Below are 12500 nucleotides of genomic sequence, written 5' to 3'. Positions count from 1 at the left end.
CTCATCCTCACTAGCAACAGTTCTCTAACTGTAGAGAGAGCGAATGATAGAGACAGAGAGAAAGAGCTGGGGAGAGAAAAAAGTGAGGAACATATACAAACACACACACAAACACACACACACACACACACACTCTCTCTCTCTCTCTCTTTCACAAGCCTTACGCCTCATCCTAACTGGCCTCACTTAGACACCGCCCATCGCACCATCACCATCGCCATCTTCTTCTTCTTTATTTATCAGTTCCCCTTATCATCTTTCTTTTTCTGTCTTTTACAAAGATTGGGATGAACAATAACAATATTATTTTAAGAAAATTTTACCTTTGCAATACACATTTTTCATAGTTTGGTGAAGTTCCTTTCATCTATTGGGACATCACATGAAAGTGCTTGGAACGTTTTATGGTCGTTCACAAAAGACTATAGTTGCCCTTGAAACTAAAGGAAAACCCTAAGAAACACATAAACATTTGATAAATAGCACATATAGTCTTTCAAGTGAGTCCCTTCCCCAGCACTAAAGAAAAGAGCGAGAAAAAAACGAGACCCTTTCGAAATATCGCCGACGACCCTTTGCAACTGCTGCTTCTGTTGCTGCTACAACATCGCAGCCGCCCATCAGTAGGGGACGATAGCCAGTAGCAGCGCTGTGGTGGTGTCCATGTAGAAGCCCAGGAGAGCCCCATCCAAACACGCTGCTCTTGCTTCACAATGTTTCGTAGTTCAGGTGAGACCTGTGATTTAAAGCATGCAAATCTGATGTACAATTCTCTTCAAATTAGTGCCTGACAAAATTCTTTGTAACAGAAAGTAGTTTTTTTTTCTTTTCTTTTTTTTATTCTATATTTGCAAGAAACGATAGAAGTCTTCCTTCTTATCTGAGTGGGAGGATCAAGAGCAAAGGGCTGCCGACGTCCGGGCCACATTGGACGGATGTGTTGTAAGAGAGAAACCGTAAATTCGTAACCTCTATTGTTATGTATTCATATACATATCCCCTACCCGCAACAACACCTACATAAATGGAATACTGATCCCCATCGTTGTTCCGAGTGAACATATTTGATATTTAGTCAAATTAATATTAGAAAGTATCTTGTAGTCACTTAAAACACAAAACATCTCTATGTGCATTTTACACAGTTTGTTTCTCGGGGAATTTCGATGCCCTAAGTTAGTGATCTTTGTATCCCAAAATTTCTAAAACTGCACGATCGGCAATAGAAATTGATAAAGAAAACGTTAGTTCCTCCTCTATGAAAGGACGGCGACAGAATCGCGTAGATCTGCGTAGAGGAAGCTGCATGGGAAAGCTGCACATGATAGGATATGGGTGAGGAAGCACAGCACCTGGCAGGGGAATGACTGCCAAGGGTGAAATGCAGACAGCAGGGTCAGGCAGCAACTCCATAAACAACATTTAGTGCGTGTGATGAACCAAAAACGGTCTGTCCGTGGTAGTGAACGCTGATTTTATGAATGAGTGGAGGCAAGGTGCGTGCGGAAGTGAGTTCTTTATTAGGCAGTGCATGATTCTGATGTCGGGCAACAAATGTTATGGCTTATATCCCAAGTAATATTCAAATCTCTCAAGTTTTTGTTTACTCGTCTGCTTTCTGGTTATATGTTATTCTTTGTTTTATCACCTGAAGATTGGTGATTTTCAGCCTGTTCCCAATGAATTCAAAAGTGTATATATACAGTTTTACGGGCTGCAACATTCCAAAAGCCCGTTTCTGGCCACAAGGTCATGGCAATCTACAACATGTATGCGGGGACTATTCTTACATTGACAAATAAGGGAAACGTTGTAATATGAAGTTTATAGAAACTAAAACAATTGTCTCTAAGCATCAAATGATATTAGTTTTAACCTTTTGGTCGGTGTCAATGACCCCAGATGTTAGGATGCCAGAAAACTTTAGATCAATCAATCAATTAATTTAACCTTTTGGGAGTGTGCTTTCAGAGGATGACCTAATAAATTTTTTTTTCTCTTATTTCAGTTTGTAAAAATTTTACAGAGCTTTACATTATCATCTCATAATTTCAGTTTTCTAACAGGGTAGCCGCACAATAAAATTAAATTGACATTTGAATAATTAGTTTTTATAATATCCTTAACAATTAAACAGAAGTTTTTATATGATAATTTGCCGATGTAGGAAATCGTAAATTATGTTTTTCCCTTTTATCCTTCGTTTTTATGTTATACATACATAATTCAATTGGCTCTTATTGGTATTTCATTTCGACTTGGTTTAACTATCCCTATTTTTAATATGCTTACCAACAGAAAGGATAGTACTACTGGTATACTATTATACGATATGCAAATACTTATAAAATGCTCCTATTTACTTCCAAAAAGGCTGTGATAACAATTAAGTTTCATAAAAAAAAATGGGAGAACTACAATCGACTTAATCTTCATCTGTATCTATATATTTTATATAAAGATCGTATATTTTTGTCTGTATATTCGTAAAACTCCTCCTGTAGTTTAAGTTCGAAACCCTAAAATAGATATATTGGAATCACCATGAAATGAGGATTATAATTATGCCTCTTTGGCTTATTTGGAACTCCCATTTGCCTGGGTGCCTAAAATTAACAATAATGAAAATTGACATTTTTATGAAATTCCCATAACATTTTCTAATTCTCATATCATATCTAACAGCAATATATACATTTTGAAATAGTCTCATAACAAAAATGACCTATTAAGTAAATTCTTTAATCAAATTTTCATGCTGATCTGGTTCAAAAGAATGTATGGCTTTAGATATGTTATTAAAAACCATGTATGAAAATTGTTCAATGTATTAATGTACAGTGCTAGTTAGGCAATGCAGTAAGGAAACTGCTAAGAAATCAGTCGCAAAGAATAACCTTTGTGATTGGATGGTAATCCACTGAAATATCTGCTACTTGTGTATCCTGTATGGAAAACTTTAGAAACAATTCCAATCGGCTTGAGATTTTTTATAAAACTTACTAGATTATGTCTTGGGGATAGACTACTCAGTTTTTATTACCACCACAACTAGAACAGGACCAGAGATTCTAATTAGGGTAATAATCTTTCTTGCTTGTTATAACACTGGGAGAGTAAGCAAATACTAGGTCAAAGAAATTACCATACTTGTGAGTAGCCACATTTACGATTTGGCCAGAGCTTCATTCAGAAGCAATGTGAACAGCTCTCAGTTTCAGGAGGAGAAACATAATTCAAACTGAAACCACCAGCAAATAAAAGAAAGAGGATTTCAAACATCTTGTATCTTAACCATGATGGTAAAAATACAGTAAAAATGAGTATAATCTGAGTGTGTATTATGTCAGATGGAACAAGTAAAAGTTTTGATTCGGGCCACAATCCTTTGTGATTTGAATTTTATGACACCAACATTCATATCAGGACTTAAAAGAAGCAGGGTACTCAGACCTGTTATAAGCTGCCATTCATTAGGAATGACATCATAGTTAAGAAGTATTGGTTTCTTGAAGCCAGGAATGAACAGCTCCGAGTGTAGCTTTCCAGAAATCATAGATATAGGTTTCAATACCATACCTTCTGGATGCAACAGCAATGTCTCTAAAATTATCATGCAGTTAGAGGATGTTTCTATTGTTTAGACTGCACTGACGTTCTCTTTAGCACACTGGTCGATAACATTTTTATCATGCATAAAAACTTAATAGTGGCGATACAAATAACACTATGAACATGGATATATCTAGAGGAAGAGTTAAGAGTAATCCATACATTAGACTAAAAAGTGGTGGAGCTGACACTCCATGCAAAGCAGACGGTCTAAAATTATTATTTTCCACCTGCTAAATGTCACATCTCTCTGCAACTTCTCCATTCATAATATGATATTCCGACAACACTTTGGCTGCAAATTTTAGTATTCCATTGTAACACCTTTCCAAAATCTCCAATCACTTATGTCAATGCTATTATCTCTCCATCTTAGATAAGTACAGGCCTCATATATAAAAAGTTTTATGCTTATTTTCCTAATGAAAAATTTTATTTTCTAGTAGCCTAGCAACTATTCTCGCTTAATTCGGGCTTGTTCTAAACAAATGTCTTAGTGCCTTTCAATATTTGCTTCTAAGTATGTCCCTGGGAAAAAAGATTTTCTATCTCTTCAAAGACCACAACATAGTGATCCTCATCCTTCCCTTTCCCATTTGGTTAACTAATATGTCCAGAGAATAGAAAATCTCTGATAACATGTATACTTCACAATCCTGAGCATATTCTGTAACACCTACTGTTGCATTTAATAAGGAGTACTAAGTTCATCCCCACGCCTTTTTCACAACATCCCCATGGCCACTATTCTCACTAACTTTTCCTTAACTTCTTTTCCAGTCATCAGAAGCAATATCTTGTTTCTATTAATTTCATGTTTTTGCCATTTGCCTCTTCCATCTTTCAAGCATTTCTTCAAGTTTGTCCTCTGATTATTCGGACATCAGCTTTTGGTCATCTCGATATAGCCAAATCCATTTATCTGAACTCCTATGCAGGTTATTCTATTGCCGTGATAATCAACAAAGGGGTTATTGCTGATCATTGCTGGAAATTGAGACATATCTCACAGTCTTCCTATACGCCTGCCACTTTTATTATGGCACAGCAAGAATATCCCTAATACATCTAGGTATTTAGTGTTCTCTGCCTCCATAATTCATATCCAAATGGTTACCTTGGTGATCTGTAAAATGCTTACTCAAGATCTATAAATATGTGCTAAAATCTCTTCGCCATTTCACTGCAATTTTTCTTTAGGTGTGTCACTAAAATGACTGCTTCTGTCACTGATGTCTCTGGCTTGAAGCTAAACTGACAATTAGTGATTCTGACAATTCCCCATAGCTTTTCCTCCAGCAGCATCTCTAATATTATCCATAGTATCTACATTATAGTATATTATTAACTATTTTCATGCTCTTATCTTTTAGCAGGTTCAAATTTTCATGTTAGATTAGATCTCTGATTGGCTCTCCAACTGCTTTTACCAAACAGCTTGTTGGTCCTATGTCTCTTCCCTTTTCCATCTTTCCTCTTGATAATGAAGACTTTCCCATCTCTTTAAACGTTATGCTCTCTGTTGTGCCTTCTATCATGCCAACATCCTTCAGTTCGCATTCGTTTTTTTTTATTTGATAGATGGTCAAAAGCTTCACTGGCATTTTCACGGCCATGTATGTTTATGACAGTTTCTTGAGTAATGCTGGTAAATTTTCACTATATCTTCCTAAGGAAAGAAGATAATGACCAATACACACACACTCATATATATACTGTATATATATATATATATATATATATATATATATATATATATATATATATATATATATATATAGTGCAAAGGTCATTATAGCTTATCTAGATACTTCAATTTTGCGGAGTCCAGAATTAGTTTTCTGTTCAGGTTTGAAAGAATCGACTGAACGAGTTCGGAGAGGGATATTTGGTGGCATGGCCAATATGATCAGTTCTCGAGCAACAAGCCTCTGGGACCGCGTCCAAGTCCACATATCACACGCATGTCCACCCAGCTGTACACGGCCACTAGCATTTGCTGTAGTCTAGAACAAGTGCGTGGGGCTAGCAGCCTCACCGCTAAGTACTTTCTGATATACCAGAATGCTGAACTTTTCTGGTGCCACCCACCCTCAAATGCAATAAGGTGTGTGTTTGTGTGAGTTACATCAGAGTACATTTCCTTGCTTTTATCATTTCACTCCTCTGTCCTCATACACCTGACAACACTGAGATTACGGAACAATTCTTCTTCGCCCAAGGAGTTAACTACTGCATTGTAACTGTTCTGTGGCTACTTTCCTCTTGGTAAGGGTAGAAGAAACTCTTTAGCTATGGTAAGCAGCTCTTCTAGGAGAAAGACACTCCAAAATCAAGCCGGTAATTATTTACAACACCACGCTCTCCATTTACTCCAAAATAATGCAATCCTGCAGTTCTCATCTTCTTGCACAGTAATTAGGTGGTTTTTTAAATTCTGGGAGAGCAATAATCAGCAAGATATGTTGAGGGAAGGGGAAGGGTTTATAAAAAGAAAATAGCTCGGTTTCCTCACTAAACGACTTAGAACTGACGTGTCAACATAGTCAACCAAACAAAATTCGTGATGCCAGTGTAACTTGCATATTTTAAAGACACTTTTGAGTAATTATTCCATTTTCAGTTAAGTATATTTTGAATATACAGTACATCAAATGTACGCTGCCATCACGAACTTCTGTTTGTGTACGCTGGAATTCTGTTTGGTTGACGATGTTGACATGTCGCTTCCAAGTCGTTTAATGAGGAAACCGAGCTATTTTCTTTTTATAACCCCTTCCCCCTTCCTCAACATATCTTGATAATTATTGCTTTCCCAGAATTTAAATAACCACCTAATTACTGTGCAAGAAGATGAGAACTGCAGGATTGCATTATTTTAGAGTAAATTGAGAGCGTGGTGTTGTAAACAATTACCATCAAGCCATTGTTTTCTAGTCTTAGGTAGTGCCATAGCCTCTGTACGATGGTCTTTCACTGTCTTAGGTTAGAATTCTCTTGCTTGAGGGTACACTTGGGCACACTATTCTATCTTATTTCTCTTCCTCTTGTTTTGTTAAAGTTGTTATGATTTATATAGGAAATATTTAATTTAATGTTTTTATTGTTCTTAAAATATTTTATTTTTCCTTGTTTTCTTTCCTCACTGGGCTATTTTCCCTGTTGGAGCCCATGGGCTTATAACATCCTGCTTTTCCCACTAGGGCTGTAGCTTAGCAAGTAATAATAATAGTAATAATAATAATAATAACAATAATACAACAACTACCCTTCTCTCTATTTACGTCTTCTTCTCTCTGTCTGCCTATCCATTTCTCTCTTCGTACTTTATCATGTTTCATCAGACCTGGGAGCACCTATAATTATGTCATTAGAATTTACCACGCGGGTTCTGTTACCAATTATTTTACATCCTTATTGGCGCAACCATTTACAACGAACTCGTTCACTGCGTCCACTGCACGTGCACTGTGCCATTTATCTGGGGAGACTTCGAAGCAAAATACCATGAACGAGGGTGACTGGCCTTTGGCTCTTTGTTTTATGTACAGTATGTGCGTGTTTAAGTATGTATTGCGTATGTTGGCATAAATCTGCATACACACAAACACACACACAATATATATATATATATATATATATATATATATATATATATATATATATATATATATATATATACACACATATATATATATGTGTGTGTGTGTTTATTCTTTTGAGTGTAGTCTTGTGTAGTGCTCATATATTTTTTTTATTCCTCCAGTCTCCCTGTCTTTCCATCTATATATATATATATATATATATATATATATATATATATATATATATATATATATATATATATATACATATATATATGTCTATATATACATATATATATATACATATATATATGTCTATATATACATATATATATATATATATATATGTATATATATATATATATATATATATATATATATAATACATAAGTACAATATATGTATTTGATGTAGTCTCACGCGACAAGAAAACGCTCGATGGGAGCTTGGCAAGCAGGACTAACAGATCGAATGTAGCAGAGGTCTTTCACCATTTTTTTTTTTTTCTTTTTTAGTAAACTCGTTTTTAGTCAAAATGTGTATGCAAGTGATATTGCACTCGAAACAATATATAATTATGCATTGCTTAAATGCTCATAAGGGTTATAAGTTTAAGAAAAATATATGAATTGAATTTGTAAAACGGAATTTGTTATCTATCTACAGGTAATGCTATTCGAGAAACTGTATCGACTTTTTCAATACACATATTTCCCATCTTACTTTTAGGTAAGGCTATTGAGAACTAAACATTCAAATTACATTGAGGATGTAGCTAATAACATTTAAAGTTTAAATATAAAGCCCAATTGTCAAACAAACAGAGTAGTTTAGTCAACACGCCAATAACAATGTTGGGGATACGGCCAAAACGGAAGCTACATATAAATCTGAGAAATAAATACATATAAACAAAAGGGTTACTTACAATCATCAAGATGAATCAATGTACTGCATAGTTATTAAAAAAATCTTAGTGTGAGGAATGTCAATGATACACATAAAGTGAATAGCAGTGAAAAGCAATCGTTGACAAGAGATATACCAAGTCTCACATAAAACGATGCAGGCAAACTTAGCATACAGATTTGTATAACAGCACATTAAACACGCTGAGATATGTATGAATATGGGCACAAACACTGTACATTTAGTATTACCAAATATTATGAAGACAATAAGCTTTATAGTCTTTTAATGAGAAACTTACTAAACGCTGAAATAGAAACTCGGGATTCATGCAATCACAAACTATGAAAATAATCTGAGCTACTCAAAGATGAAGTTACTAAAAGACTCAAAGATTGTTTACTCACCAACAGAGGCATATATTACTGAGTCACTTCATTAAGGCAGCGTAAGGAAAAGTCTCTTGAGTATAGAGCATAATTATCCTCCGTCTTGAAGTAGCCATTCGCGATATTGCTCTTAAAAGAAGTGTGGAATACCAACAGATGCCACAAGTTACAAGAACAGAACTATAAAAAGCATATTATTCTTGCAACTAAGACTAACTAAGATTCACAATTCCTTATAGTTAAAAGAAAGTGGAGTACATATTAATGTTGAAAATAACAGCAATTTCCATTTTAGTAGAGTAATTAACTGAAATAAGAATTGCATCATCCTACTGTGCTAGGGGTCAACAACCTTGTTAATAGTATAGACTATAATGAATATACAGTACATCAGGGCACTCCCATGAGCAGTGTCTGGGCACATTAGAAGTTTTATCAAAACTGCGAATTACATCAAATATGGCATTTGTTAATTAAGAAAGAATGGTAGAAACAGTGCCAGCTCTAAAATTAAGGACTGAAACTTGGTCCATTTAAAGTGGGGCCAAGTTTTTCTTGTAGTTTTCTTATCAGATTGGGATTTTAATCACTCCCAGCTCCACATACGCTCAGTTTGCTTCCCAGCAACTTGGACAAAAAGACTACAGTCCTTCTGGAAATAGCAATATTCTCATTCTTGCTCTAATTTGTTAATCATATATTATATGCATATGCACATTCAAACTAAGAAAATTATGATCAATCTGAATTGCAATGCTTTTAAACGTTTAATGGAAAATTTTAAACATGTAATATTTACAATTTGATGCTGCCAGAGAGAACCGAAACTATAAAAGCTATGGGACACCACAAATTAAGGAAATGAATCATCCAAAATAAAAGGAACATAACGTTTAACAGGATTATGTATATTAACAACAGAACTAGGCAAATTATATTATCAATGATCATAAAATTATAAAAATAGAAACCAGAAGTGAGATGAGACGATGGCTCATCTTGCCAGATAAAGAAGCCATCCTTGTAAGCTACATTAAACTAATGTTTCACTATAATGAAGAAATCTAAACATAAAAACAGAGAAACAATTATTCTATCAAGCCAGAACGAGGGACTTTTCTTGTTTTCTAACTGGCTTCTCCGAAATATTTTACATAAGAAAACAGAAAGTTGAAATAAAGGATAGCGCAATCAAGACTAAGCAAGATCATGGTTTAAAGGTTTAAATGTCGCTCATGAATGGCAGCGGCAAGGGACAGTGTCATTGCCCTGTCAAGCAGGACAATGCCCTCGAGACTGACCATATATGCATATGATCAGCGCCCAATCCCCCTCTCCACCCATGCTGGGACCAAGGAGGTCCAGGCAATGGCTGCTGATGGCTCAGCAGATAGACCTATAGGCTCCCCCAAAACCACATACTTAGCTCACAAGGATGGTGAGGTTGCAGCGACCAAAGGAAATAACGAGTTTGAACGGGACTCGAACCCCAGTCTGGCGTTCACCAGCAGGGGACATTACCGCATCGGCCACTACAACCCTAAAGGTTAAGGCACAACCCCAATGCTTGGCCGAAGGTAACTGCATGTGGTATCTAAGATGACCCAGCAACACAGATTACTTTCAATATCAAAAAAATTAAATCAGGGGATGCTGAAGACAGTAACTTTAGTCAAATCTTTGATAATAATGTTAATAATAACAATAAAAATAATAATAATAATATTGATAATAATAATAACCTGGTATAAATAATAATAATAATAATAATAATAACCTGTTATAGAATGGCGAGTTGTAATTGTATAGAAATGCTCCTTTTCTCTCGTATTTTCCGTGCAACGTAATGTCAACTTAATCTTTCCAAAAATATATAAGTAGAGTATCTCTTGCCGTCGACCTCTATTGCCAACCACATTTCCAAATTGTTATTGTTCGAGACTTAGAGGGTTTATCATGTGAACCGACCATGCTACAGTACACTGCCCTGTGATAATGACTCTTGTGTGTCACGAAATAATATATTCATGCAAAAAAAATATGTACAATACGAGTCAGTTGAGTACTTTTTTCTACCTCAGTGTTGTGATGCGGAAGGAGTATTTGTTTGGCTAGAGCTTTAGCGCTTTTTGTTGTATGTGTTTGAATTTTAAGCCAGATGATTATTACAGATGGCTTTTTTTTTTATTAGAACCATTTACAAGGTTGTTTTATATGAATAAGAATTTTTTTAATTGCTTTTGGTCGACTTCTTGACGAAAACAAGCTCCACATGGTTTTCGACGATGTTTTATGCCACAGAAGATTGTTACTAGGGACATTTATATATATATATATATATATATATATATATATATATATATATATATATATATATATATATATATATCAGCATTACTAATAAAGACAGAGTTTTAACTGGTGTGCTCTCCCACATACACGCTCAGTTTAACTTGCTGTCCTTCATTCTAACCAACCTCTGAGGACTAATCATATTAAAGAATTCCGATAAAACCAGTCATACAAAAAACTATAAAATTAAGATTCCACAATTTGCTATCTTTGTGATTAAGATTGTTAATTAGATGTAAAAAATGTATGTACATAAATTTAAATGCGTCTGAAAATCCAATGCTACCCGCTTCTCTGCGAGATTTAATAGTTTGGTTATTCTGTTGGTTTCATTTTGGCGTAACTAGGATACCCTGTATGGGTCATGGGTGTAACTATGATATGTCGACTTCTTTTTCCTTAATTAAGCACATCTTTTTTTATTAGGCTATCATTTCTGATAATAATCACTCTGACTACTACGTCGATCTAAACCAATTTGTATGGTTTGGAGATTATTGACAATTTCCTTAATCATAGTCTCTTAACTATTTTTGGACTTTCTACACTCTTGTCACTATGTTATATAACTGTCTAATATTACTTGCTAAGCTACAACCCTAGTTGGAAAAGCAGGATGCTATAAGCCCAAGGCCTCCAACAGAGAAAATAGCCCATTGAAGGGAGGAAATAAACTATAAGAGAAGATTAATAACAATAATAACTTTAAAATAATCTTTCATATATGAACTATAAAAACTTCAAAATAACAAGAAGATAAAAACTCCGAAATAGCAGGAGGAAAAGAGATAAGATAGAATACCGTGCCCGAGTGTACACTCAAGCAAGAGATATCTAACCCAAGACAGTGGAAGACCATGGTACAGAGGCTATGGCGCTACCCAAGACCAGAGAACAATGGTTTGATTTTAGAGTGCCCTTCTAGAAAAGCTGCTTACCATAGGTAAAGAGTCTCTTCTACCCTTACCAAGAGGAAAGTAGCCACTGATCAACTACAGTACAGTAGTTAACCCCCTGAGAGAAGAAGAATTATTTGGTAATTTCAGTGTTATCAAGTGTTTGAGGCAATAGGAGAATGTGTAAAGAATAAGCCAGACTATTCTTTGTATGTGTCGGCAAAGATGAAATGCACCATGACCACAGAGACGGATCCAATGTAGTACTGTCTGGCTAGTCAAAGGACCCAATAACGCTCGAGTGATAGTATGTCTGTGCGTAATGTAACTATACGTATGTATGCATATCAATGCATACACAAACACACACATATATATATATATATATATATATATATATATATATATATATATATATATATATATATATATATATATATACACACACACAAAATGCGTGTAAGAGGTTTTTCACACCAGTTACTTATTTCCTACTTACTTACGAAGAGCTTTCATCGACCAGTGAACCAGGAGCCTCCAGCGTTTCGTAAGTGCTCCTGGAATGCCATCTCGTTTCATTCTTGGTTTTCGAAAAACTTGTTCCCTCAGGTCACCCCTCGTGTAACTTCACTACTGAGTCTTCTTCAGCCATCAGCCGTAAATCCTTCCCTCTGCAAACAATGTGCCTTGATAATATCTACTGAAAAAAGTTTTATCATTATCTCAATCTAGCACTGTCTTCACCTCTATTCACACTG

The 12500-nt window shown here is 35.2% G+C and overlaps 1 protein-coding gene across 4 annotated transcripts in view; it reads left to right on the top strand.

Moving 5' to 3' along the window:
* The window catches only part of LOC137645784 (innexin inx2-like), a 272165-nt gene that overhangs the window by 191244 nt on the left and 68421 nt on the right, over nucleotides 1–12500 (top strand). Inside the window, exon 2 of one of the 4 annotated variants that reach the window (XM_068378706.1) lies at nucleotides 348–729. The exons of the other annotated variants lie outside the window; for them this stretch is intronic. Coding sequence (XP_068234807.1) covers nucleotides 714–729 — 16 coding nt within the window. The 5' untranslated portion in view covers nucleotides 348–713. The remainder of the gene's footprint in view (nucleotides 1–347; nucleotides 730–12500) is intronic. 4 annotated transcript variants of the gene reach the window in all.

The sequence above is a fragment of the Palaemon carinicauda genome, chromosome 8 (assembly GCF_036898095.1).
Source record: "Palaemon carinicauda isolate YSFRI2023 chromosome 8, ASM3689809v2, whole genome shotgun sequence".
Classification (NCBI taxonomy): domain Eukaryota; kingdom Metazoa; phylum Arthropoda; class Malacostraca; order Decapoda; family Palaemonidae; genus Palaemon; species Palaemon carinicauda.
This window is presented reverse-complemented; position numbering and strand designations above follow the sequence as displayed.